The sequence below is a fragment of the Hyla sarda genome, chromosome 3 (genome assembly GCF_029499605.1).
Source record: "Hyla sarda isolate aHylSar1 chromosome 3, aHylSar1.hap1, whole genome shotgun sequence".
Lineage (NCBI taxonomy): Eukaryota > Metazoa > Chordata > Amphibia > Anura > Hylidae > Hyla > Hyla sarda.
The window spans coordinates 230,630,052-230,656,442 of NC_079191.1; the positions used below are offsets into that span (position 1 = coordinate 230,630,052).

At 42.8% G+C, this 26,391-nt stretch overlaps 1 protein-coding gene across 2 annotated transcripts in view; it reads left to right on the plus strand.

Annotated features, from left to right (window-relative positions):
* Positions 1-26,391, plus strand: part of GRIK2 (glutamate ionotropic receptor kainate type subunit 2) — an 805,023-nt gene that overhangs the window by 487,286 nt on the left and 291,346 nt on the right. For both annotated transcript variants that reach the window (XM_056566198.1, XM_056566197.1), the window contains exon 9: positions 21,494-21,607. In XM_056566198.1, coding sequence (XP_056422173.1) covers positions 21,494-21,607 — 114 coding nt within the window. The remainder of the gene's footprint in view (positions 1-21,493; positions 21,608-26,391) is intronic.

The following is a 26,391-nucleotide window of genomic DNA, read 5'->3' on the forward strand; positions in this document are numbered from 1 at the left end:
TTAACCATATATTTCTTAACCATCGTGATTCTATAAGTGTATTCCAATAATTGGTTATTTTGTATATTCAGTGATATCTTTTTTTGCGTGCTATCAAAAGCATGCTTAAGTTGCTTGTATCTATAAAAGTGTACCTGTTTAATCCCATACAAATTTTGAAACTTCTCAAAACTCAGAAGACAATTTCCCTCAACCACTTGTGCAATATATTTAATCCCGTACCTGATCCATATTGCCAGGTCCGGCACTGTAAGAAATCCTGTGAGTATTTTATTACCCACAAGGGGGTGAAACCCCCCCCCCAAACGAATATCTACCAATTTTTTTAAAAGCTTCAACGCTTTCTGCGGTATGAACCCTTTAGCCCCGCGCTCAAAGCTGAGCCGTGCGGCTAAAAGCGAAAGTAAAAGTGCCCGGCTAGCCCCCTATAGGAGCTATAATATTGCATAAGAAAAGTGTAAAAAAATCATTAACCCTTTCAATTATCCCTTTCCTTAATAAAAGTTTGAATCACCCAGCATTTCCAAGAATAAAAAAAACACAGTGTACATAAAAATAAAAATAAACATATGTGGTATCGCCCCGTGTGGAAATGTCCGAATTATAAAAATATACCGCTTTTTAAACCGCACGTTCAATGGCGTACGGGCAAAAAAACTCCAAAGTCCAAAATAGCGCATTTTTGATCACTTTTTATACCACATATATTGAATAAAAAGTGATCAAAAAGTCTTAACAGAACAAAAATAGTACCGATAAAAACTTCAGATCACAGCGCAAAAAATTAGCCCTCAAAGTGCCCTGAACGCTGAAAAATAAAAAAGTTATAGGGGTCAGAAGATGACCATTTAAACTTATACATTTTCCTGCATGTATTCATGATTTTTTTCTGAAGTGATACAAAATCAAACCTATACAAGTAGGGTATCATTTTAACCATATGGACCTACAGAATAAAGATAAGGTATCATTTTTGCCGAAAAATTTACTGCGTAAAAACGGAAGCCCCCAAAACTTACGAAATAGTGTTTTTTCATCAATTTTGTTGCACATTGATTTTTTTTTTTCCTGTTTCACCGTAGATTTTTGGGTAAAATGACTAATTTCATTACAAAGTAGAATTAGTGATGCAAAAAATAAGCCATCATATAGAATTTTAGGTGAAAATTTTAAAGAGTTATGATTTTTTAAAGTTAAGGAGGAAAAATTGGAAATGAAAAAACGGAAAAAGCCCGGGTCCTTAAGGGGTTAATATTGAGGCCAATACATCAAAAAACTTTTTATAGACCCCAAAGGGTAGCCCATCTAGACCCAGAGCAGATTTTTCGGGGGTATCAACTCCTTAACTTCCTGTAGTGTCAGATCTAAATTCAATCGCTCAAGTCCCTCCGCCAAAACCTTAGGTAACGTATATATATCAAAAAACCTGTCTATCTCACTATGAGAGGATTGGTCCTATAATTTCGTGAAAAATTCACAAAAGACCTCTTCTATTTCTGTCCCCTTCTGGGGAACTTCCCTATTATCTTTCCGAATTGAGGTGATCGATTTCCTAGTGCCCTGAGATTTAATCAAATAAGCTAACAAACTATTGGGCTTACCCCCCTCACAAAAGTATTTATGTCCTGAAAAAAAGATCTTATTCTGCGCTTTTTCCCTCTGCCAGGTTCCCAACTCTCCCTGCGCTTGTTTCAACTTGTCTAAATATAGAGGGTTTGTATTGTGTAGAACAAAATCTCTTTCTGCCTCCTCAACTGTCTTCCTCAAATCATCTTCCTTTTTCCTAAATTGTCTTTTTTAACTATCTCACCAAAGAGGAGCCTCCTAAAAAAAAGAGCTTTAAATGAATCCAAAACAATATCCATACCTGCCGAATCTCTATTGATGTCCCAAAAAGCATTAATCTCCTGTTTTAAAAATTCATCCCTATCCAAAATGGCTAACCAATGTGAATTAATTTTGAATGGAGCGAGTTCAGTATACCCCTTGCTTCCCAGGTCAAGAGTCATGGCCAGAGGGGAATGATCTGAGAGAGCTCTAGGGTGGCACACAATATCTGGTTACCCAGGAAGAGATCTATATGGGAAGCCGATCGATATGAAGCACTATAACAAGTATAGCTTGGCCGGTCCGTGTATAGCTGTCTATGAGCTCCTTTCAAAGAGACACTGCTGCTGTAGTGAAAAGCCAAGTACACACTCTGGGGGATATGCATCAAAACGTGTGTTCATAGCAACCATCCTTTCATTTTTTAAAAGGCCTCTGAAAAATAAAAGAAGCAATCTGTTTGGTTGCTATGGGTAACTAGTCAACTTTTCCTCAGCACAGGTCTTGATCAATCTCCTCCAATATGCCTGTTTGTCCAACCCCTAAGACATTTTATAATCTTCCACCCCCAGCTCCTGTCTGTGGACAGTCCCAGACCAAAATTTCCCTCTTAAGCACCACTAGAGGGCTATAGGGGAAACCTCGACCCAGGCGTGGCCACAGACATGAGCAGGCGACAGCTGAATATTTTTTCACTCCTCTGCAAGCAGTAATGTACTACGCATTGCTGGTTTCTACTGCTGGAGAAAAATTACATGGACTGCATCGGTGGTGTGAAACAGAAATAGAATAACCCTAGAATTTATTACCATCTGGAGTGGTGAGATTACTGTATAAATGTAGCCATAGTTACTTAATTCCAGACAGATACTGCAAAAGCACAGTTGCTGCAAGCCTATGACTATCAGGCCTGTCATGCTCCTAGACCATATATAAGACCTTTTTATAAATTAATCTGATCTACAGGTTTATCTTGTAGCAGTATGTTTAGAGATAATTCTCCTGTGCTAGATTAATATTAGTAGTTTTGTACTCTCAGATTATTTAGAGTTTCCTACAGCTTGGGATATTACATTTAGGCTATTAGTAATACAATAAAGCACAAATTAACATGGCCAAAGAGTATTGTAAAAAGTTACAGCACATAAACTTCTATGGGTAAATTAAAAGCATTGTATTCCCTATGCAATATTTGCTGTTGGTTAATTTCATCTGATTCATTGTTAAATTATTTTAGGAAGCACTCTAGGGCTTTTTTTCTTGTCCATATCATGCACATATACCATCACTGGTCCATCATTTATCATTTATTTTAGCACAGCTGCATCCGTGTATTTTATTCCTCTAATTTGATCAAGTGATCATAAGTCTGACTCTCCAAATCTTACAGTGCTTAATGGTTACAACAGGATGTCCTGTGAACTACAGGATGACATCATCACCTACCAGATCCCCTCCTACTAGCTCCCAGAAGCTTCTCTAATTAAAAGACTGTGGAATCACTTATCCTAGTCTGAACACTGTGACTGGATTAGACAAGAATACTAGACTAAACAGCACTGCTGGTTTTTATCTATAAAGATCCAGGAGAATAAACTAATATCCCTTGTAATTACAGTTTCAACCATCTGTTCAAGAGAAATCAAGCACTGTATGAGCCCCAACTTTCCCACCAATTCAGCCCCATCAGCACCACACACATACCGCTTACTCCCATTCTCACTTTCATATTAGAGACAAGCTTACAATTTATTGGTAAATGTGGTGATTTTTAGAAAGGAAGGAGGAAAAAGCGAAAATGCAAAAACGAAAATCAAATTTTTCAGGGACCAGTTCAGTTCTGAAGTGGAATTGAGGATACCCCCTGTGATCCTTGTTTGCAGGTAGCACGGTCCTCTAGGGTAAACAATAGGCACAGTCCTTGTAATTGCATATACTCCAGGCACTGTATTTGTAATCCACACAGGATACAGCAGTAAATGAAAACATAAACAAACAAAAACCTAGCTCGTCTGAGCACTAACTGACATTAGGTTCCCTATCTCTCAGGGTTAAACTAAACAAAACAATATTGGTTTCACCAATCTAGAGTCTTTGTCCACTCTCAGCACTCCAGTCTTTTTCCAGCCTGCTGCTTCCAGCCTTTTCATAGAGAAACAAAACATTCCCCTCCTTATCTGCCTAGCAGGGAGGGATTTATTCCCACTGGTGCAGCTGATTACCTGCACCTGAGCAATATGTTGGAGACAGTCCAAAACCCTGGGCTGGATCTATGTCTTCCAAGAAAACCGCTAAACTGCGGGGTGGAGCACTGGCCCACCCTACTCTCCAAATGCTCCACCCCAGGGGCCCATAACTAAATATTCATTCTGGTGACATACACAGAAACATACACTCCCCCTGGGGTTAAAAATCATAAGCCTCTCTGAACAATTCTGTCGAGACATAGACTCCGTCACAGACCACCCCATTCACCTTATCACATATCCCCCTCCCCAGCTCAGACCCACCGGGGCGAGCGGCCTGGGACCATAGACAGTGAACTCGGGAGAGGCCATCCGCATTACCTTGGGCAGTTCCGGCCCTGTGAGCAACAGTAAACTGGTAAGGCTGAAGACTTAGGAACCATCTAGTCACTCTGGCATTCTTTTCTTTGTTATGCCTCATCCATGTTAAAGGAGCATGGTCCGTGATTAGTGTAAAACATCTCCCCAGTAAGTAATATCTCAGGGATTCTAAAGCCCATTTTATCGCCAGGCATTCCTTTTCCACTACGGAGTACCTCTGTTCATGGGGATTCATTTTCCGGCTCAGATACATGACAGGATGTTCCTCTTCTTCATGTACCTGGGACAGAACCGCGCCAAGACCCACATCAGACGCATCGGTCTGTACCACAAATGGTTTAGTGAAAACCGGAGCCACCAAAACAGGGTCAGCACACAAGGCTCCCTTCAAGACTTGAAAGGCATGCTCCGCTTCCGGGGTCCACTTAACCATAATCGGGCCTTTTGCCTTAGTAAGTTCAGTCAATGGGTTGGCAATGGTAGCGTACCCAGGGATGAACCTACGATAGTAGCCGGTTAAGCCTAAAAAGCCCTGACTTGCTTTTTAGTTACAGGACGTGGCCAACTGGTGATTGCTGCTACTTTGCTCTCTTGTGGTTTAAGGAGCCCCCGCCCGATAGTGTACCCTAGATATTTTGCTTCTTCTAGCCCTAAAGAACACTTAGCAGGGTTAGCTGTCAAACCGGAAGCCCTTATACTATCCACAACTGCCTGAACCTTCATCAAGTGGGTTTCCCAGTCCGCACTGTGAATCACCACATCATCCAGGTAGGCGGCTGCGTACTGTCTGTGGGGATGAAGTATCTTATCCATCATACGCTGAAACGTTGCTGGGGCACCATGCAACCCAAATGGCAGCACTTTATATTGGAACAACCCTTCAGGGGTACCTGTCAGGGGTACCTGCCAGTATCCCTTGGTGAGGTCCAAGATGCTCAGATATCTGGCCTTACCTAATCGTTCGATTAGCTCATCCACACGAGGCATCGGGTAGGCATCAAACTTAGAGATATCATTTAGTTTACGGAAATCATTACAGAAACGGATTTCCCCATTTGGTTTGGGCACTAACACAATTGGGTTGTTCCACTCACTTTGTGATACTTCAATCACCCCCAACTCAAGCATCTTTTTAACCTCTGCACTAACTGCTTCACGTCTAGCCTCAGGTATCCTGTAGGGCCTCAGATTGATCTTTTTCCCAGGTTCAGTCAGGATATCATGCTTGATGATATGTGTTTTTCCCGGTATTGGGGAAAACACATCCCTATTTTTAGACACAAACTCCCTGACTTCCTGTTTCTGATAGGGGGCAAGAGTATCAGCAACATGCACCTCCGGACCCTGCTCACAAGTGGCTTGGGTAGGTTTATTTCTGGTCATGATGAGAACCTCTTGTTCTACCCATGGCTTCAATAAATTTATATGATATGTTTGTTCTGGCTTTCGTCTGCCTGGCTGTCTTACTTTATAGTTCACATCACTGATCCGTTCAGTGATTTCATATGGCCCTTGCCAGCTGGCTAAGAATTTGCTTTCTACTGTGGGAACAAGAACTAGAACCCTATCACCTGGTTTGAATACCCATAGCCTTGCGTTTCGGTTGTATCTTGCTTGTTGGGCTCTCTGGGCCTTTTCCATGTTTTCCCTAACTATGGGAATTACCGATTCGATCCGCTCTTGCATTTGCACTACATGCTCTATAAGACTGTGATGGGGGGTATGCTCTTGTTCCCATGTTTCCTTGGCAACATCCAATATGCCTCTTGTATGCCTACCATACATTAACTCGAAAGGTGAAAATCCTGTGGAAGCTTGCGGGACTTCTCTAAAAGAAAACATCAGGTAGGGTATGAGATAATCCCAGTTTTTTCCATCCTTGTCTATCACCTTCCACAGCATAGCCTTTAGAGTTTTATTAAACCTCTCCACTAATCCATCAGTTTGCGGATGGTATACCGAGGTTTTCAGCTGCTTGATTCTGAGCAGTTTGCACAAATCACGCATGATTTTTGACATAAAAGGGGTTCCTTGATCTGTGAGAATTTCCTTAGGTATACCCATCCTGCTAAACATCATCAGTAACTCCCTTGAAACATTTTTAGAGGTGGCATTCCATAGAGGTACAGCCTCTGGATACCGTGTTGCATAATCCACAACAACTAGAATGTACTGATGTCCTCTTGCGGACTTAGGCAACAGCCCTATCAGGTCCATTGCTATTCTTTCGAATGGAACCTCTATGATGGGAAGGGGTACCAATGGACTACGAAAGCTCTTATGCGGAGCTTTCAGTTGGCATTCTGGGCAGGACTTACAAAACCTTTCTATTGCCGAAAATACCCCTGGCCAATAGAATCGGGTCAGAATTCGTTCCATCGTTTTTTCAAAACCAAGGTGCCCACCTAACGCATGGCTATGGGCTAGTTTTAAAACAGTGTTTCGGTGAGATTGGGGAACTAACAACTGTTCTGCCTCCTCTTCCCCCTTTTTCTCTACTCGATACAGCAAATAATTTTTCACCATGAAATAGGGAAAGCTTAAGGGCTTGTCAGGGTCCGCCCTTGTGCCCTCCACTATTTGCACATTCTCTCTTGCAGCTGTCAAGGACTTATCTTCCCATTGGGCTGCTCGGAAGTTACCAGGGGGAACTCTGAGATCCTGAAACTCCACTTCGTCTACAGGGTCTACAGTATGGGGAGGTTCTACCTCATTACCCAGACACACCAAGGGTGTCTCTTACTCGTCACATTCTAAATCGAAGAAAGGAAAAATATTATCTATACACTCTACCCGGGTAGCTCCTCAGAGCGCATTTCTGGATGAGCAGAGCACTTTTCCCATAGGCGGCAGAAATGGGGGAAGTCCCTCCCTAATACCACATCATATGGTAATAGGGTTACTACCCCTACAGAGCATTTAACTTTCCCTACCTTGGTACCAAACTCAACCTCTGCTGTGGGGTATGTGTGGGTGTCACCATGTATACACACAATATCAATCACTTGCTTGGTGTCTAATTTCCCTGGCTGGAGCAGAAAACTTTTTATCAAGGTAACCTCACTCCCTGAATCAATTAGAGCTTGTACATTCTTTCCTTCCACCCTCACCATTATTAAATGCATTGCATTAATAGCACTAGTCACCACGCACTTCTTTGAGCAAGTCAATACAGTCCTATGCGGAGCCCTTGTCCCTACATCACACTGCATGGGCTCTTCATTCTCTGGACAGCTGCGTGCAAAATGTCCAGGCTCATGGCATTTAAAGCACCGGAGTTGCCCCTCAGCTTGGTCTTGTAGCCGTAATGGAGGTGGGGACCTTCTGCCACCCTGGTCATATGGTTCAAGGTTCGGTACAAAGTTTTGTCTTTTGTTTCCCACTTTTCTGCTTATCCGGTTGTTAGCCGGTCGGGACTTCTGATGAAGATCAATACTGTATGGCTCCTTGGCAACCAAATACCTCTCAATCAGGCACATCATTGCTTCTGGATCCTGAGGGTCCCCTTGACAGACCCATTGTCGCAGTCCTGTTGGCAGGTGTCTGAGAAAACGGTCCATCACAATCATCTCCACTATCTTGGTAGCAGGGTTGTGCTCTGGCTCCAGCCACTTCTGAGCGAGCCTGAGCAATCCATACATCTGGGCTCTGGTAGGTTTACTCACATCGTATGCCCAATTATGAAACCTGTGGGCTCGAACAGCTGGTGTTACGCCAATGCGCTTTAGAATTTAAGCTTTAAGTTGCTCGTAATCCTGGGTCTGATCAGAAGGTAGGTCTTCATAGGCTTTTTGGCACTCCCCACTCAGGCATGGAGCTAGAAGCCCCGCCCACTGACCCAGTGGCCATCTTTCCCAGGCAGCAACCCTCTCGAAAGTGGTGAGGTAAGCCTCCACATCATCTGTCTCTGTCATCTTATGCAGGAAGTCTGTGGCACGGATACGGGATCCTCTTTCACGAGGGGGGCTCTCTGCAGATGGCAATATCACTCTCTGCAACACCTCAGTAAGGGCAGCTCTATCCATCTGCTGGGCTTCCTTCAGGGTCTCAACCTGGGTAACCAGTAGACGATTTGTTTCCTGTTGTACAGCGGTTGCCTATACCAGAGCTTTCACCAGATCCTCCATTATAGCATCAAGCAGGTAACAGTCTTAAAGGTACGGTGCTACTTATTTGATTAGCAGGTCTGCCAAAATAAAAGTCTAAAAGGTTCCCTATCTCTCAGGGTTAAACTAAACAAAACAATATTGGTTTCACCAACCTAGAGTCTTTGTCCACTCTCAGCACTCCAGTCTTTTTCCAGCCTGCTGCTTCTAGCCTTTTCATAGAGAAACAAAACATTTCCTTCCTTATCTGCCTAGCAGGGAGGGATTTATTCCCACTGGTGCAGCCGATTACCTGCACCTGAGCAATAGGTTGGAGACAGTCCAAAACCCTGGGCTGGATCTATGTCTTCCAAGAAAACCGCTAAACTGCGGGGTGGAGCACTGGCCCACCCTACTCTCCAAATGCTCCACCCCAGGGGCCCATAACTAAATATTCATTCTGGTGACATACACAGAAACATACACTCCCCCTGGGGTTAAAAATCATAAGCCTCTCTGAACAATTCTGTCGAGACATAGACTCCGTCACAGACCACCCCATTCACCTTATCACACCCCATAAATCACCCCATTTTAAGAACTGCACCCCTTAAAGTAGTCAGAATGACATTAGAAAAGTCTATTAACCCTTTAGGCGTTTCACAGAAATGAAAGCAAAGTGGTTTAAATGATTTTTATTGGTTTTTGAGAAAATATGAAAGCGAAGTGGAGGCGGAATTTTAAAATCAAATTTTTTTGCAGATTTTCCATTGTAATCCATTTTTTTCCGTAGCACAGCAGTTGTTGACAGAGAAACACAATACAAGATTTATTCCCCGAATTCTGAACTATTTAGAAATATCCCATATGTGGCTTTTGTACGCTACGTGTCTCACACAGGCCTCCGACATGAAGGCGTGCTCCTTTTAGTTAAGGATATTTTCCTTGCATCATATAAAGTTGCAGAGGTCTTGGGGTGCAAATATATTTTTGAGAGAAAAGTTGACACCTTCATTGGTACCATTTTGGGGTACATGTGACACTCTGATCGATATGTTTTTTTTTTTTATGAGGTGGTATTAATAAAAAAAACTATTCTGCGGTTGTTTTTATTTATTTTTTTAAGTCGTTTATCATAGGGTATAAATGACATGTTCATTTTACTCTGCAGGTTGATACGATTATGGCAATACCAAATTTATATACTTTTTATATATTTTAGTACATTTATAGCATAAAAACTATTTTGTAAAAAAAAAAAAAATCATGTTTGTAAGTCGCCGTATAGTGTGAGCCAAAACGTTTTTATTTTTTCACTGACACAATTGTGTCGGTGAAATAATAATTCAGTGGAATACACATCTATACTCCACTGAATTATGCCTGTCAGTTTTACACTGGCAGGCATAGGATAACTGATCAGACTCTACCTTAGGTAGAGGCTGATCTACTTCTGTTGCCATGACACTTTGCAGAGCGGCAACCAGGAGAGCGCTGCTGATGGCCTCTTCTGACGGGGCCTCCCTCTCCTCTGATCGTTTCACTGTGTAAAGCAATAGAAGAGAGGGGGAATGAGGAGACGCCATAATATCACAATATCCGTACATCTGTACTGACGGACAAATAGCAGTGATCGCTGGCCAGGGACCGCTGCGATTGGTCAATGGCTGGCTTCAGAGATGCTTGGCTGTGCAGCACAGCCGAGCTCAGTAAACTGTTACGGCACCCGGCGGCGCTGTGAAAGTTTAAAAGTGTCAGGTACATGTAAGTGGTGATGCAGGAAGTCATCCCTAATCACTACATACATGTAACTGATTTTGGGCAATCGGGTTAAGATACCATTTCACTAAAGCAATAAGCCCAGTCGAAAACTGCAAAAACTACCCTACAAATTTCATAGCCACTACCAAAACCAACTACTTGTACATTTAAAGGGGTACTCCGGTGCTTAGACATCTTATCCCCTATCCAAAGGATAGGGGATAAAATGCCTGATCACGGGAGTCCCGCCGCTGGGGACTCCCGCGCTATCACGCCCCCTCCCATAGGCATGCATTGAGGGGCGGAGCGTGAAGTCACACGGGGGCGCAGGAGTGACGTCACGCACCGCCCGCCCTGTGGACGCCCGTAATCAGACCCGGAGCGAACACGCTCCGGGGGCTGATTACAAACGGGGTGCCGCGTGCAGGATCACGGGGGTCACACATGATAGATAAATACTACACAGGTTGAATAACTACTATATGAACAATTAACTGCTAAATGATTGTTTTGCCAATGCAGCCATACATATTCATTCAAACTGGCCAAACATGATCAATGACATCAAGTAAAGGATTAATTATCTTTCTGGAAAAAAATCATTCATGGATAAAAAATCATTTCTGTATATAAGATTTGTCATCCGACTATCAGAAGCAAATTTTAAATGTGTCTTTATCTAAAAAGTATATAATGCAACCAGTCCTCAAAGGTATACAAAGGAAAGAATATTAAGTCCAATACGGTACAATATTATAATATTTATTAAATAAAATGCAATATATAAAATTATCAACTGGAGTCTAGCACAGGGCCCTTACACAGGCTCCAGGTACAATAGATATTGTGAGTATAAATGTGACATCTTGCCAATATGGTCACTATAAGAAATAGAATGGTATATTGAGGTAGAAAAATTGATAAAATATAATGAAAAAATCTGGGATATCCTAAAATAGTCCAATATATGAATTGTGCAAAGTCCGCTATGTTTGTAGATAAGTACCGCTAAGCCAATGCTTCTGGATTAATGTGTGACAAATCCTAGGTATGATTTCAAGTTTATAGTAAGAATTGTCGGTGCACCGCACCACTCACCACCCTCTTTTGGTATGGGAGCTCCTATGTTTAGTGTTGGATGCAGGCTGGCAAGGACTGGCATCCGTCCTGTTGCTGGTAGAGCCCGCCAGAGGATGCGCTGAGCAGATGTAGATGACGGCGCTTTACATGGTAACTGCAGTGATTTCCAAAGGATAGATGGCTGCAGTCTGGCATGGATTGCTCCCGGCCTCGAAGGTGATGATGTCCGTGGCTGAAGGTGGATGTTAGCAGACAGTATGGATGAGCTGTGATGTCGGCATCCACGTGTGTCAATGTCTTTGGATGCACATGCTGTAACAGTGGTACTGTAACAAAGGGGTTCCAGCTGTTGCAAGTAGTTTGATCAAGTATACAGACAATGTTTGCAGTAAATGTCCTTTGCACAATTGAGGGGGTTATAAAACCAGTCTCGAAGCATTTTAATACCACGGGTATTTTCTTCAGTAGTCAATATAGAGATGCTGACACCAAAGCTTATCCATACTGTCTGCTAATGTCCACGTTGAGCCACGGACATCATCTCCTTCGAGGCCAGGAGCAATCCGTGGCAGGCCGCAGCCGTCTATCTTTTGGAAATAACCGCAGTTAACATATAAAGCTCCGTCATGTACATCTGCACAGCGTATCCTCCAGCAAGCTACTAAAACCCAGGGCCAAAGCCCGGGCACAAGATTACTTTAGTTACTAACCCCCCTATTCATTTTATTAAAACATAACTTTTGTTTCTTAATATTAAGATAACAGTGACAGGTGATTTAAAGCCAAGTAACCAGAAATATAAGTCAATGGAGGGATAAACGCTCTGTCTGATAGTATAAGGGTCTGCAGACATCCTATTACAACTGGAAAAGCTTTTTTTTTTTTGTGTTTTTAAGTCAGTAATCCAGCTTTTTCAGTTGTAATAGGGTGTCTGCAGACCCTTACACTGTCAGACAGAGGGTTTGTCCCTCCATTGACTTATATTTCTGGAGCTGGTTACTTGGTTTTAAATCACCTGTCACTGTTATCTTAATATTAAGAAATTAAAGTTATATTTTAATTAAAAGAATAGGGGGGGTTAGTTACTAAAGAAATCTTGTGCCCTGGGCTTTGGCCCTGGGTTTGAATAGCTTCATTAAATTGTGGTTCCTGACCCAACCTGGGGGTTAATTGTGTTTGAGCCCTCAGCGGGCACTACCAGCAATGGGCTGGATGCCAGTTCATGCCAGCCTGCATCCAACGCTAAACATCATAGCTCCCATACCAAAACAGGGTGGTGAGTGGTAAGGTGCACTGACAATTCTTACTATAAACTTGAAATCATACCTAAGATTTGTTATACACTAATCTAGCAGCATTGACATAGCAGTACTTTTCTACAAACATAGCAGACTTTGCACAGTTCATATATTGGACTATTTTATGATACCCCTTATTTTTCATGATATTTTATCAGTTTTTCTACCTCATTACACCGAGAAATAGAAAGTGGGGAATGTTTTATCCATTCTATTTATTATAGTGACCATATTGGCATGATATCACATTTCTACTCATAATATCTATTGTATCTGGAGCTTGCGTAAGGGCCCTGTGCTAGTCTTCAGTTGTTAATTTAATGTATTGGCCATTATTTAATAAATATTATAATATTTAGGGATGAGCGAATCAAATCTGACGAATCTGAATTTGTTACGAATTTCAGGAAAAAATTTTGTTCACAACGAATGCGAATATCGCCGCGATTCGATTGCGTGAATCACTTCAGGGCATCTAAAATGCGTATCCACATGGGAGGACATGGGGGGAATCCTGGGAAGGCGGGAACAAGGGTCTGTGGGATAACCCTGAATAACATGCAGAATGACTATGCCTATCAGCAGCCAGCCACCCCTGTGATGTCACAGCCCTATATAATCGTCAGCCATCTTGCGGTCATTCACTTCAGCTTTCTATTGCAGTGAGAGAGGGACAGAGAGCAGTGTGTGCTTCACAGAAAAGCTTTTTTACAGCAGTGATTCACCTCAAGCCCAAATCCAGCCTAGAAGCACTGATAGGGAAGGGAGTGAGATTGAGAGAGAAAGTGCAATTGCAAGTGTATTACAGCAGAGATTCATCTCAAGCCCAAATCCAGCCTAGAAGCACAGATAGGGAAGGGAGAGAGATTGAGAGAAAGTGCAATTGTGCGTGTAGTACACAGCTTCCTTTGCTAGGCAGGCAAGTAGTGATGAGGAGGGTGGTGTGGTGGGTGTTGTTGCGAGCGTTCATTCTCCTGAAGCAGACACTGTTGAGGAACCTGAGGTGGACATCAGTGACGTGCAGATAGAACTCGATGATGATGAAAGCCGATCGCACTTGGGAGCCGGGTGCAGAAGGGGCTTCATCATCATCAGGAAAAGAGGGTGGCAGGTTACCTGTGAGGCAGCAGTTGAGCCAGCAAGGTGGTAGCATGGTTGGGAGTCAGCATGGTGGCAGCAGTGGGAAGTCTGGAGCCAAAAGTGCCTGGGGTAGACCACCTGCCTAACTGCCCGGGAGGTAGTGGAACAGGTTGGCAGCAGTAGCAGTCAGTCAGTGCTGACTGTTGGGGGGAAAATCAGCTACTCTGCGGTGTGGCAGCTTTTCATAAAGTATCCGGAGGATGTTAACATGGCCACATGCAATTTAAAAAAATATCTATAATCCCTTGCTGCAGAATGCCGGGTATATCCGGTGCTGCGACACGGGAGGGTTATGAAGCGAGCTCAGGAGCTGAGCTCGCATCATACCCGCATGGTCCCAGCTGCAATCAGCAGCCAGTACTCGTGGCTAATGCCGGACATTGCCGTTCCGGCAGATGTCCGGCATTAAGTCTTAAGACGCTGTGATCAAAGTTAATCGCCACGTCTAAAAGGGAAAGTAAAAGCATCCCGGCAGCTCAGTCGGGCTGATCAGGACATTGCGGTAAAATCTAGATGTCCCGATCAGCTAGGATGCTGCAGGAGGGAGCCTTGCCTGCCTCCTGCACGTCCGAACGACGATTGATTGCTGCAAGCCTGAAATCAAGCCTTGAGCGATCAAACACCGATAACACTGATCAATGCAAAGCTATGGCTTTGCAGTGATCTGTGTAAAAGATCAGTGTGTGTAGTGTTATAGCCCCCTATGGGAGCTATAACACTGCAAAAAAAAGGTGAACAAAAAAAGTTAATAAAGCTCATTTAACCCCTTCCCTAATAAAAGTTTGAATCACCCCCCTTTTCACATAAAAAAAACTGTGTAAATAAAAATAAACATCGCCGTGTGTGTAAATGTCCGAACTATAAAAATATATCGTTAATTAAACTGTACAGTCAATGGCGTAAAATTTTTTATAAAAAGTGATCAAAAAGTCAGATCAAAACAAAAGTGAATCCAATAAAAACTTCAGATCACGGCACAAAAAATTAGCCCTCATACCGCCCCGTACATGGAACATTAAAAAAGTTATAGGGGTCAGAAGAGGACAATTATGATTTTTTTTCGAAGCAATAAAAAATCAACATATATAAGTAGGGTATAATTTTAATCACATGGTCCTACAGAATAAAGATAAGGTGTAATTTTTAATGAAAAATGTACTGTGTAGAAACAGAAGCCCCCAAAATTTACAAAATGGCATTTTTTCTTCCATTTTGTCGCACAATGATTTTTTTTATGTTTCGCCGTAGATTTTTGGGTAAAATGACTAATGTCATTACAAAGTAGAATTGGTGGCACAAAAAAGAAGTCATTATATGGATTTTTAGGTGCAAAATTGAAAGGGTTATGATTTTCAAAAGATAAGGAGGAAAAAACTAAACGGAAAAAACGGAAAAAAACGATGTCCTTAAGGGGTTAACCTTTTAAATTGTGAGGCCCTTTGGTCTGATCAGGCTGCCGCCACCTCCAGGCTGTGTCATTCTGTCACCATTTGGTCTCCTCTTGCTGCTGTCACCTCCAGGATTGGTCATTGTGCCACCATGTGGTCTCAACATGCTGCTTGCGCATTACATAAAAAAATAAAATTATAAATAATTTTAATTAATTGTAATAAAGTTATTAAAATTTTAATACATTTGTATTAATACATTTTAGCTCCAGCATACCATGTGTGCAGGGCATGGCAGTGTCACACCATTCTTCACATGGTTTGCCATGTCAAACAGGGGAGGAACTGCTAAAAGTGATTTATCAAGTAATCGAATCATGGTTTACTTCACGAAAACTGGAAACGCATGTTCAATCTGGTTGTCAAGCAATTCCTGAAGTGTTACCCCCATCTGCAAGACATCCTAACAATGGGAAGAAAACTTTGCATGCACTTCAGCCACTCGTACACCGCATAGCACACCCTCCTTGAGCTGCAGCGTCAGAACGGCATCCCCCAACATAGTCTGATTTGCAAAGTTTCCACATGTTGGAATTCCACCCTTCATATGTTTGACCGACTATATGAACAGAGAAAAACCATCACTGATTTCCTGATGATCAAAGAGGATAGGGGGACTCCTCTCTGTAACTTCAATGTCAACCACTGGCAGCTCATACGTGACACCTAGTGTTTGCTCAGGCCCTTTGAGGAAGCCACATTATTAGTCAGTCGCCAGGATTACGGGATGAATAACGTCATTCCATTGCTTCATATCCTACAATACTTGTTGGAAACGATGGCTGGTCAGGGCACGTGGCACCTACATGTCGAGGCCACATAAGCCTTGTGGGGGCTGAACTGAAGGAGGAGGGGAGGGGGACAGTGAAGCACAGGCAAGGTTTTGCAAAATGGGTGGTTATTATAGTCATCTGACAGGAGAGGAAGGAGCAGGAGCATGCTGTGGAGCTACATTGTGATGAGGAAGAACGAGACAGAGGTCCCAGACACATTGTGGCCATGTGGTCTCCTCATGCTGCTGGCACATTAAATGAAACTTAATCTTAATCTATTTTAAATCTTCAATAACAATTTTCCAACATACAGTATCTTTAAAGGGGTACTCCGGTGAAAACCTTTTTTCTTTTAAATCAACTGGTGGCATAAAGTTAAATATATTTGTAAATTACTTCTATTAAAAAATCTTTATCCTTCCAGTACTTATTAGCTGCTGAATGCTACAGAGGAAATTCATTTCTTTTTGGAACACTGATGACATCACGAGCACAGTGCTCTCTGCTGACATATCTGTCCATTTTAGCAACCATGCATAGCAGATGTATGCTAAGGGCAGCATGGTGGCTCAGTGGTTAGCACTGCAGCCTTGCAGTGCTGGGGACTTGGGTACAAATCCCACTAAGGACAAAAATAAATAAAGTGTTATTATTATTATTATTATTATTACAATAACATCAGCAGAGAGAACTGTCCTAGTGATATCATCAGAGAGCATTCCAAAAAGAAAAGAATTTCCTCTGTAGTATTCAGCAGCTAATAAGTACAGGAAGGATTAAAGGGGTACTCTGGTGAAAACCTTTTTTCTTTTAAATCAACTGGTGGCAGAAAGTTAAACATATTTTTAAATGACTTCTATTAAAAAATTTTAATCCTTCCTGTACTTATTAGCTGCTGAATACTACAGAGGAAATTCTTTTCTTTTTGGAATGCTCTCTGATGACATCACGAGCACAGTTCTCTCTGCTGACTTTAGTATAATAATAATTACACTTTATTTATTGTCGTCCTGGGATTTGAACCCAAGTCCCCAGCACTGCAAGGTAGCAGTGCTAACCACTGAGCCACCATGCTGCCCTTAGCATACATCTGCTATACATCTGCTATACATCTGCTATGCATCTGCTATGCATGGTTGCTAACATGGGCAGAGATGTCAGCAGAGAGCACTGTGCTCGTGATGTCATCAGTGTTCCAAAAAGAAAGGAATTTCCTCTGTAGCATTCAGCAGCTAATAAGTACTGGAAGGATTAGGATTTTTTAATAGAAGTAATTTACAAATATGTTTAACTTTCTGCCACCAGTTGATTTAAAAGAAAAAAGGTTTTCACCGGAGTAGCCCTTTAACATAAAAGTACGAGCTTTTTCACTGCAGCAACCTATACACTGCAGAAAATTTTACACAATTGGAGCTGGAATTACCGCGGCTGCTGGCACCAGACTTGCCCTCCAATGGGTCCTCAATAGAGATCAGCAAATCAAATCAGACGAATGATATTTAAAAAAAATGTACTCTCCTCTAGTCGGCATCATATATTACTTCTGGAATTACACCAAGAATCCAATGAAACAGGTTGGAGCGATAACAATGAACCATAGCAGATGAAATGAAACATTTGCAGTTCCACACGGAGTGATATAGTCGGGGGGGGGGGGCAGCGTGCTGAGAGGCAGGGGCTGGAATTGGTGGTAGCCCGCCTTGCAGAGGATGCCAGCTCGATGTTCACCAGAATGGGTACTCAAATTTTTTTAATTAATTCAAATTAAATAAAAATTACACAAAAAAATTTAATATCTTCAATTTTGACGCCATATGGTCTCCCTGCTGCCACATCCATATGCTCTGCGGAAGTGATTTTAATAGAGATGCCTGTAATCTGTAATCTGTATTATTTCACTTACACAGCAAACTCCCTATGCGTGTTAGGCAAAATGTTCATACCCCTATTGAGGCTCTCTGTAGGCCAGAAATAGCCATTTCTAATAGCAATTTGCCCCAAATAAATTCGGACTGAAACAATTTTTTTTCAAAAATTTGCTCATCTCTAATAATATTGTACCTTACTGGACATAATATTCTTTCCTTTGTATACCTGTGAGGACTGGTTACATTATATATATATATATATATATATATATATATATATATATATATATATATTATTCCTTTTCCAATATTATTTGACCTATATGGGTGGAGGTAACAACAGTAACCTCAGGCATATTTCTTTTGCTAAGTGAGCTATACTACTTTTTGTTCTTTTTAATCTGAAATGATAATGGTCTTCAGAAATTATCTGATTTGTCATGAAATTCAATGTATGATCATTTTAGTTAATGTTTCAAAGAGAAGTAAATCAGGATAATACAATGTCATAAGTAACAAGAGAGCATGGTGTTTAAAGCAGTAGAGGACATGCACACAAGTATCAGAGGAAGCAAGTGGTGCAAAAATTATCCCTTTTTGGGAGTAGCAACAGGTTTTGTGCCTGAAAGAAAAGAAGCAATGACTTTTTACATACTGTCAAAAGTTATTCCCATTTTGGGGCATAGCAACAGGATTGGCATCCGAGAAAGTTCTCAAAATTTACACAGAATCTTCTATGTGGCTTTTTCACAAATAGAGAAACTTTCACACTCACCTTCCTAATAAAACAGATTTTGCACTGACAGACCAGATGCAAAACTCTGCTTTAATGCAACTATTATATAAGTGTGGTCCTACTTTTACCTTTGTGTTTTTCACTGCTTATATTCTCTCACATAGCTCTTTACTTAACACTTGCTATATCTAAAATGGCTGTTGAATGTGCATAGAATTTTATAGTGGCTTTGACATTACCCTTTTACTGCCTCCTGATTGGCTAGGAGTGCTGTTTCAAAGACATTATGGGATTTCCTGAGTTTATGTTATTCTTCCCTTTTCTCCTGCCTGCCATGTGGCTGATTTTATTTTTTACTGAACCACTCTAGATTCAAGTTCTAGCCGATCCAAACTTTTAACAAAGTTCTGACCTAGCTCAGGTTCTGTTCACTGATTACTAATTATAACACAATATACAACATATAAAGAAAAATCAAGCACAGCACATCACTAGGCCCAATCTATAGTGATCTGGTGATCCAATAGAAATCAATCTACAGAAGCCATCTACATCATGTACTCTCTGTGAGCTGGGGTATACAAAAGATAGGGGATAAGATGTTAGATCGCAGGGGCCCTGCTGCTGGGGACTCCCGTGATCTCCGCTGCGGCACCGCGTCATTCGGTGCACGGAGTGAACTCCGCTCCGTGCGCGATGACTGGCAATGCAAGCCGCCACGATCCCTCCATTCACGTCTATGGGAGGAGGTGTGAAGCTATGTACTAGCCGTCACGCCCTTCCCATAGACATGAATGGAGGGGCGTGAAGTCACTAATGCGGAAGCTTGCAAGCTTCTGTGTTTGGACGCTGCCGCTGCCGGCCTGGAGATCGCATGGGTCCCCCTTTTAGAAGTGAAAGCTAATCTAGGATTTGCTGTTATTGGCAAATTAGACACTTTTTTGTCTTATTCAGAATAATAAATCTTGCTAATGTATATCTATGAGATGGAGCTTGAATAAACAATCACAAGAAGCATAATTTATTCAAAACCTTCCTAATAATTGTCAGGTGTGAAAACACACCGCTTGACTTTCCTTACTGTAAATTGGTGCACATTACAGGCAATTCATCTGTGCAAAGTGGTCACTAGCATGCTTTTGGTGAAGATTAGAATCTGAGATTTGTAGGTGTGTATTTCTACAACAAACACCACTTAGGAGCTGAGTGACCAGGCCATGTATCATTGCTTACTGTATATGGAGGTAAGTGGTGATGCCATCCATCACAACCTAACTTCTTACACTTATGGAGCTGAATCAGCCATGAATTCAAACTGAATTTGAAAGGTGATTCAAGCGAAACCTTCTAAAATGAATCTAAAGACAGTCACTCTTCTTTGGCTCTACCTGCTCATCTTTTGTTCTACCTGCCTTTACAGGATGCATATAAACTTTGAGGTGAAAAAATTATAGTACTGTATATAAAGCCACACAACTTTTCATCTAGAAAACATTGGGGGTGTACATTGCTGGTTAAACTATCAAAGGCTCAATAATTGTTACCCCTCACTTTCAGCCTTTGTTCATTGTGGGCCAGTCAATGTAAAACATTTTTGCTGGATACATCATAGCCTAAGGTATTTGTTATTTTAAAGGTGATACTTGTTTTACATGATTTATATACACTTTATCAGTAAGACAAATTATAGAAGCTGAAAATGTAAACTAGACAGTCTAAAGATAAAACAGATTTTCAAGATTATTCTGCGATGTGGGTTGACAGAATAATTTGTACAATTGATGTTCATATGCCATTTTGTAGATTTTTTTTTAATTTTGCTTTCTTTGGTGGGCAGGGTGAAGAAACAAAGGTGTTTTTTTTAAATATTTTTAATATGGTAATTTTATACTTTGTTCAAAAGATACACTGATGTGAAGAAGCCTGCACCATACATGGATGTACATGACATGTAACATAAAAGGGGTCAAGCTAAAAAACATAATCATTTAAAAACAGACCATGAAAATAAAATGTCTCTTCATGTTGTGTCATATGTGTGGCACACAGTTGCATTCATACTACAAAGAAAGTTGGAGCAGTTAATGTAGAACATAACATAAGTTATATTTTCTGACAACTAGTGTTCTGGTTACCAATCACTTTATACCACCTACTTTGAGAAATTGGTGTGTGAAAAAAAAAGGACTGGAAATTTACCCTAGTACTTGAAAATTTACAGTTGGTGTTGTTTTTACCCTTCCCCAAGTAGTCAATCTTAGCTTTACTCCGACTTCAATATTAAAGGGGTACTCCGGTAGAATACAATTGTTTTCAAATTAACTGGTGTCAGAAAGTCATATAGATTTGTAAATTACTTCTATTTAAAAATCTTAATCCTTCCAGTACTTATCAGCTGCTGTATACTGCAGAGGAAGTTGTGAAGTTCTTTCCAGTCTGACCACATTGATTTCTGCTGACACCTCTGTCCATGTAAGGAACTGTGCAGAGCAGGAACAAATGCCCATGGTACACCTCTCCTTCTCTGGACAGTTCCTGACATGGACAGAGGTGTTAGCAGAGGGTACTGTGGTCGAACTGGAAATAACTACACAACTTTCTCTAGAGAAAATAGCAGTGGATGAGTACTGGAAGGATTAAGATTTTCAAATAGAAGTAATTTACAAATCTGTATTGCTTTCTGGCACCAGTTGATTTGAAAACAGCTTTATTCCTCTGGAGTACCCCTTTAAACACAGCAGAACTATGCCTTTCATTTAGTAAGCACAGCAGTGTTTTTCTTTTCCACAAGTGGCCACATGTATATAATGTGCCCCCTTCAGATTACTAATTTTTCAATATTAGGCAAAAAACATACAAAAATACAATTTAGTTTATTGTAATAATTATTTTTCTTTTTGTATTCCACAGATTGGTACTTGGGACCCAGCTAGTGGCTTAAATATGACAGAGAATCAGAAAGAAAAACCAGCTAATATTACAGATTCTTTATCAAATCGCTCACTGATAGTGACCACTATACTGGTAAGATTATGTTAACATATTTAGTAATCAAAGGAATTGGAGAACAATTAGTTTTTGAACATATTGCTTTATAGCATCACCAGTTGCTTGGTTATTTATATGTATATCTTTGAATCAGTTAAATCCTAAAACTAGAACTTTGAACTGTGTAGTTTAACAAAACACGATTTGTTCACATGATGTACTTCAGTGAAGAAGCTCTTGCTGTACATGGATATACATGACATGTAACAGGGGTGTGGTTGAGCTTTTTTTGCTATTAGCACCCTATTTTCAAAGGTTTAGTACCACTTTTTGGTGCAAAAGGTATTTTTTTTAATTATTTGCTTTTTGTGCTATTTGTCCCAAATTTTCAAAAGCCCAAACACACTTCTGAAAATGAGTTGGGTTAATCCAGTGTCACGATGCCGGCTGGCAGGAGGTGGATCCTCTGTGCCAGAGAGGGATTGGCGTGGACCGTGCTAGTGGACCGGTTCTAAGTCACTACTGGTTTTCACCAGAGCCCGCCGCAAAGCGGGATGGTCTTGCTGCGGCGGTAGTGACCAGGTCGTATCCACTAGCAACGGCTCAACCTCTCTGACTGCTGAAGATAGGCGCGGTACAAGGGAGTAGACAGAAGCAAGGTCGGATGTAGCAGAAGGTCGGGGCAGGCAGCAAGGATCGTAGTCAGGGGCAACGGCAGGAGGTCTGGAACACAGGCTAGGAACACACAAGGAAACGCTTTCACTGGCACAATGGCAACAAGATCCGGCGAGGGAGTGCAGGGGAAGTGAGGTATAAATAGGGAGTGCACAGGTGAACACACTAATTAGAACCACTGCGCCAATCAGCGGCGCAGTGGCCCTTTAAATCGCAGAGACCCGGCGCGCGTGCGCCCTAGGGAGCGGGGCCGCGCGCGCCGGGACAGGACCGACGGAGAGCGAGTCAGGTACGGGAGCCGGGGTGCGCATCGCGAGCGGGCGCCACCCGCATCGCGAATCGCATCCCGGCTGGAGGCGGTATCGCAGCGCACCGGGTCAGTGGATCTGACCGGAGCGCTGCAGTAGCGAGAGTGTAGCGAGCGCTCCGGGGAGGAGCGGGGACCCAGAGCGCTCGGCGTAACAGTACCCCCCCCTTGGGTCTCCCCCTCTTCTTAGAGCCTGAGAACCTGAGGAGCAGACTTTTGTCTAGGATATTGTCCTCAGGTTCCCAGGATCTCTCTTCAGGACCACAACCCTCCCAATCGACCAAAAAATTTTTTTTCCCTCTGACCTTCTTGGAGGCCAGTATCTCCTTTACAGAGAAGATGTCTGAGGAGCCGGAAACAGGAGTGGGAGAAACAAGTTTGGGAGAGAAACGGTTGATGATGAGTGGTTTAAGAAGAGAAACGTGAAAGGCATTAGGAATACGAAGAGAAGGAGGAAGAAGAAGTTTGTAAGAGACAGGATTAATCTGGCACAAAATTTTGAAAGGACCAAGATAGCGTGGTCCCAATTTGTAGCTAGGGACACGGAAGCGGACATATTTAGCGGAGAGCCATACCTTGTCTCCAGGAGAAAAAATGGGGGGAGCTCTTCTTTTCTTATCAGCAAACTTCTTCATGCGTGATGAAGCCTGTAAGAGAGAATTTTGGGTCTCTTTCCATATGGTGGAAAGATCACGAGATATTTCATCCACAGCGGGCAAACCAGAGGGTAAGGGAGTAGGGAGGGGGGGAAGAGGGTGACGGCCGTACACCACGAAAAATGGGGATTTGGAGGAAGATTCAGAGACTCTGAAGTTATACGAGAATTCGGCCCATGGTAGAAGATCTGCCCAGTCATCCTGGCGGGAGGAAACAAAATGCCGTAAATAATCACCCAGGACCTGGTTAATTCTTTCTACTTGCCCATTGGATTGAGGATGATATGCAGAAGAAAAGTTTAATTTAATCTTGAGTTGTTTACAGAGAGCCCTCCAGAATTTTGACACGAATTGGACGCCTCTATCCGAGACGATCTGCGTGGGCAACCCGTGAAGACGAAAAATGTGTACAAAAAATTGTTTTGCCAACTGAGGCGCTGAAGGAAGACCAGGAAGAGGGATGAAATGTGCCATCTTGGAGAATCGATCAACGACCACCCAAACAACAGTGTTGCCACGGGATGGGGGTAAGTCCGTAATAAAGTCCATACCAATCAGAGACCAAGGCTGTTCAGGGACAGGCAGAGGATGAAGAAGACCAGCGGGCTTCTGGCGAGGAGTCTTATCCCGGGCACAGACAGTGCAGGCTCGCACAAAATCCACAACATCCGTCTCCAGAGTCGGCCACCAATAGAAACGAGAGATGAGTTGCACGGATTTCTTGATGCCCGCATGACCTGCGAGATGGGAGGAGTGACCCCATTTGAGGATTCCGAGGCGTTGGCGTGGAGAGACGAAGGTCTTCCCTGGAGGAGTTTGCCTGATGGAGGCTGGAGAAGTGGAGATCAGGCAGTCAGGAGGAATGATGTGTTGCGGAGAGAGCTCTACTTCCGAGGCATCCGAGGAACGAGAGAGAGCATCGGCCCTAATGTTCTTATCGGCAGGCCGAAAGTGAATTTCAAAATTAAATCGGGCAAAGAACAGAGACCACCTGGCCTGGCGAGGATTCAGCCGTTGGGCAGACTGGAGATAGGAGAGGTTCTTGTGATCGGTGTAAATAATAACTGGAAATCTTGATCCCTCCAGCAGATGCCTCCATTCCTCAAGTGCTAATTTAATGGCTAGAAGCTCTCGATCCCCGATGGAGTAGTTCCTCTCCGCCGGAGAGAAGGTCCTAGAAAAAAAACCACAAGTAACAGCATGCCCGGAAGAATTTTTTTGTAGAAGGACCGCTCCAGCTCCTACTGAGGAGGCATCAACCTCCAATAGGAAGGGTTTAGATGGGTCAGGTCTGGAGAGCACGGGAGCCGAAGAAAAGGCAGACTTGAGCTGTTTAAAGGCGTCTTCCGCTTGAGGAGGCCATGACTTAGGATTGGCATTCTTTTTGGTTAAAGCCACGATAGGAGCCACAATGGTGGAAAAATGTGGAATAAATTGTCTGTAATAATTGGCGAACCCCAAAAAACGTTGGATAGCACGGAGTCCGGAGGGGCGTGGCCAATCTAAGACGGCAGAGAGTTTGTCTGGATCCATTTGTAGTCCCTGGCCAGAGACCAAGTATCCTAGGAAAGGAAGAGATTGACATTCAAACAGACATTTCTCCATTTTGGCATAAAGTTGATTGTCACGAAGTCTCTGAAGAACCATGCGGACATGCCGGCGGTGTTCTTCTAGATTGGCAGAAAAAATCAGGATATCGTCCAGATATACAACAACACAGGAATATAAGAGATCACGAAAAATTTCATTAACAAAGTCTTGGAAGACGGCAGGGGCGTTGCACAGGCCAAAGGGCATGACCAGATACTCAAAGTGTCCATCTCTAGTGTTAAATGCCGTTTTCCATTCATCCCCCTCTCTGATGCGGATGAGATTATAAGCACCTCTTAAGTCCAGTTTGGTAAAGATGTGGGCACCTTGGAGGCGATCAAAGAGTTCAGAGATGAGAGGTAGGGGGTAGCGGTTCTTTACCGTGATTTTATTAAGACCGCGGTAGTCAATGCAAGGACGTAGGGAGCCATCTTTTTTGGACACAAAGAAAAATCCGGCTCCGGCAGGAGAGGAGGATTTGCGGATAAAGCCCTTTTTTAAATTTTCCTGGATGTACTCAGACATAGCAAGAGTCTCTGGGGCAGAGAGAGGATAAATTCTGCCCCGGGGTGGAGTAGTGCCCGGGAGGAGGTCAATAGGACAGTCATAAGGCCTGTGAGGAGGTAGAGTCTCAGCTTGTTTTTTGCAAAAAACATCCGCAAAGTCCATATAGGCCTTAGGGAGACCGGTTACAGGGGGAACCACAGGGTCACGGCAAGGAGTACTGGGAACCGGTTTAAGGCAGTCCTTGAAACAAGAGGGGCCCCAACTCTTGATCTCCCCAGTGGACCAATCCAGGGTTGGGGAATGGTGTTGAAGCCAGGGTAGTCCAAGGAGAATTTTGGAAGTGCAATTGGGGAGGACCAAAAACTCAATTTTCTCGTGATGAGGTCCGATGCACATTAGGAGGGGCTCCGTGCGGAAACGTATGGTACAGTCCAATCTATCATTGTTAACACAATTGATGTAGAGGGGTCTGGCGAGACTGGTCACCGGGATGTTGAACCTGTTGACGAGAGAGGCCAAAATAAAATTTCCTGCAGATCCGGAATCCAAGAAGGCCATAGTAGAGAAGGAGAAGGTAGAGGCAGATATCCGCACAGGCACAGTAAGACGTGGAGAAGCAGAGTTGACATCAAGGACTGTCTCACCTTTGTGCGGAGTCAGCGTACGTCTTTCCAGGCGGGGAGGACGGATAGGACAATCCTTCAGGAAGTGTTCGGTACCGGCACAGTACAGGCAGAGATTCTCCATGCGGCGTCGTGTCCTCTCTTGAGGTGTCAGGTGAGACCGGTCGACCTGCATAGCCTCCACGGCGGGAGGCACAGGAACGGATTGCAGGGGACCAGAGGAGAGAGGAGCCGGGGAGAAAAAATGCCTCGTGCGAACAAAGTCCATATCCTGGCGGAGCTCCTGACGCCTTTCGGAAAAACGCATGTCAATGCGAGTGGCTAGATGAATGAGTTCATGTAGGTTAGCAGGGATTTCTCGTGCGGCCAGAACATCTTTAATGTTGCTGGATAGACCTTTATTAAAGGTCGCGTAGAGGGCCTCATTATTCCAGGATAGTTCTGAAGCAAGAGTACGGAATT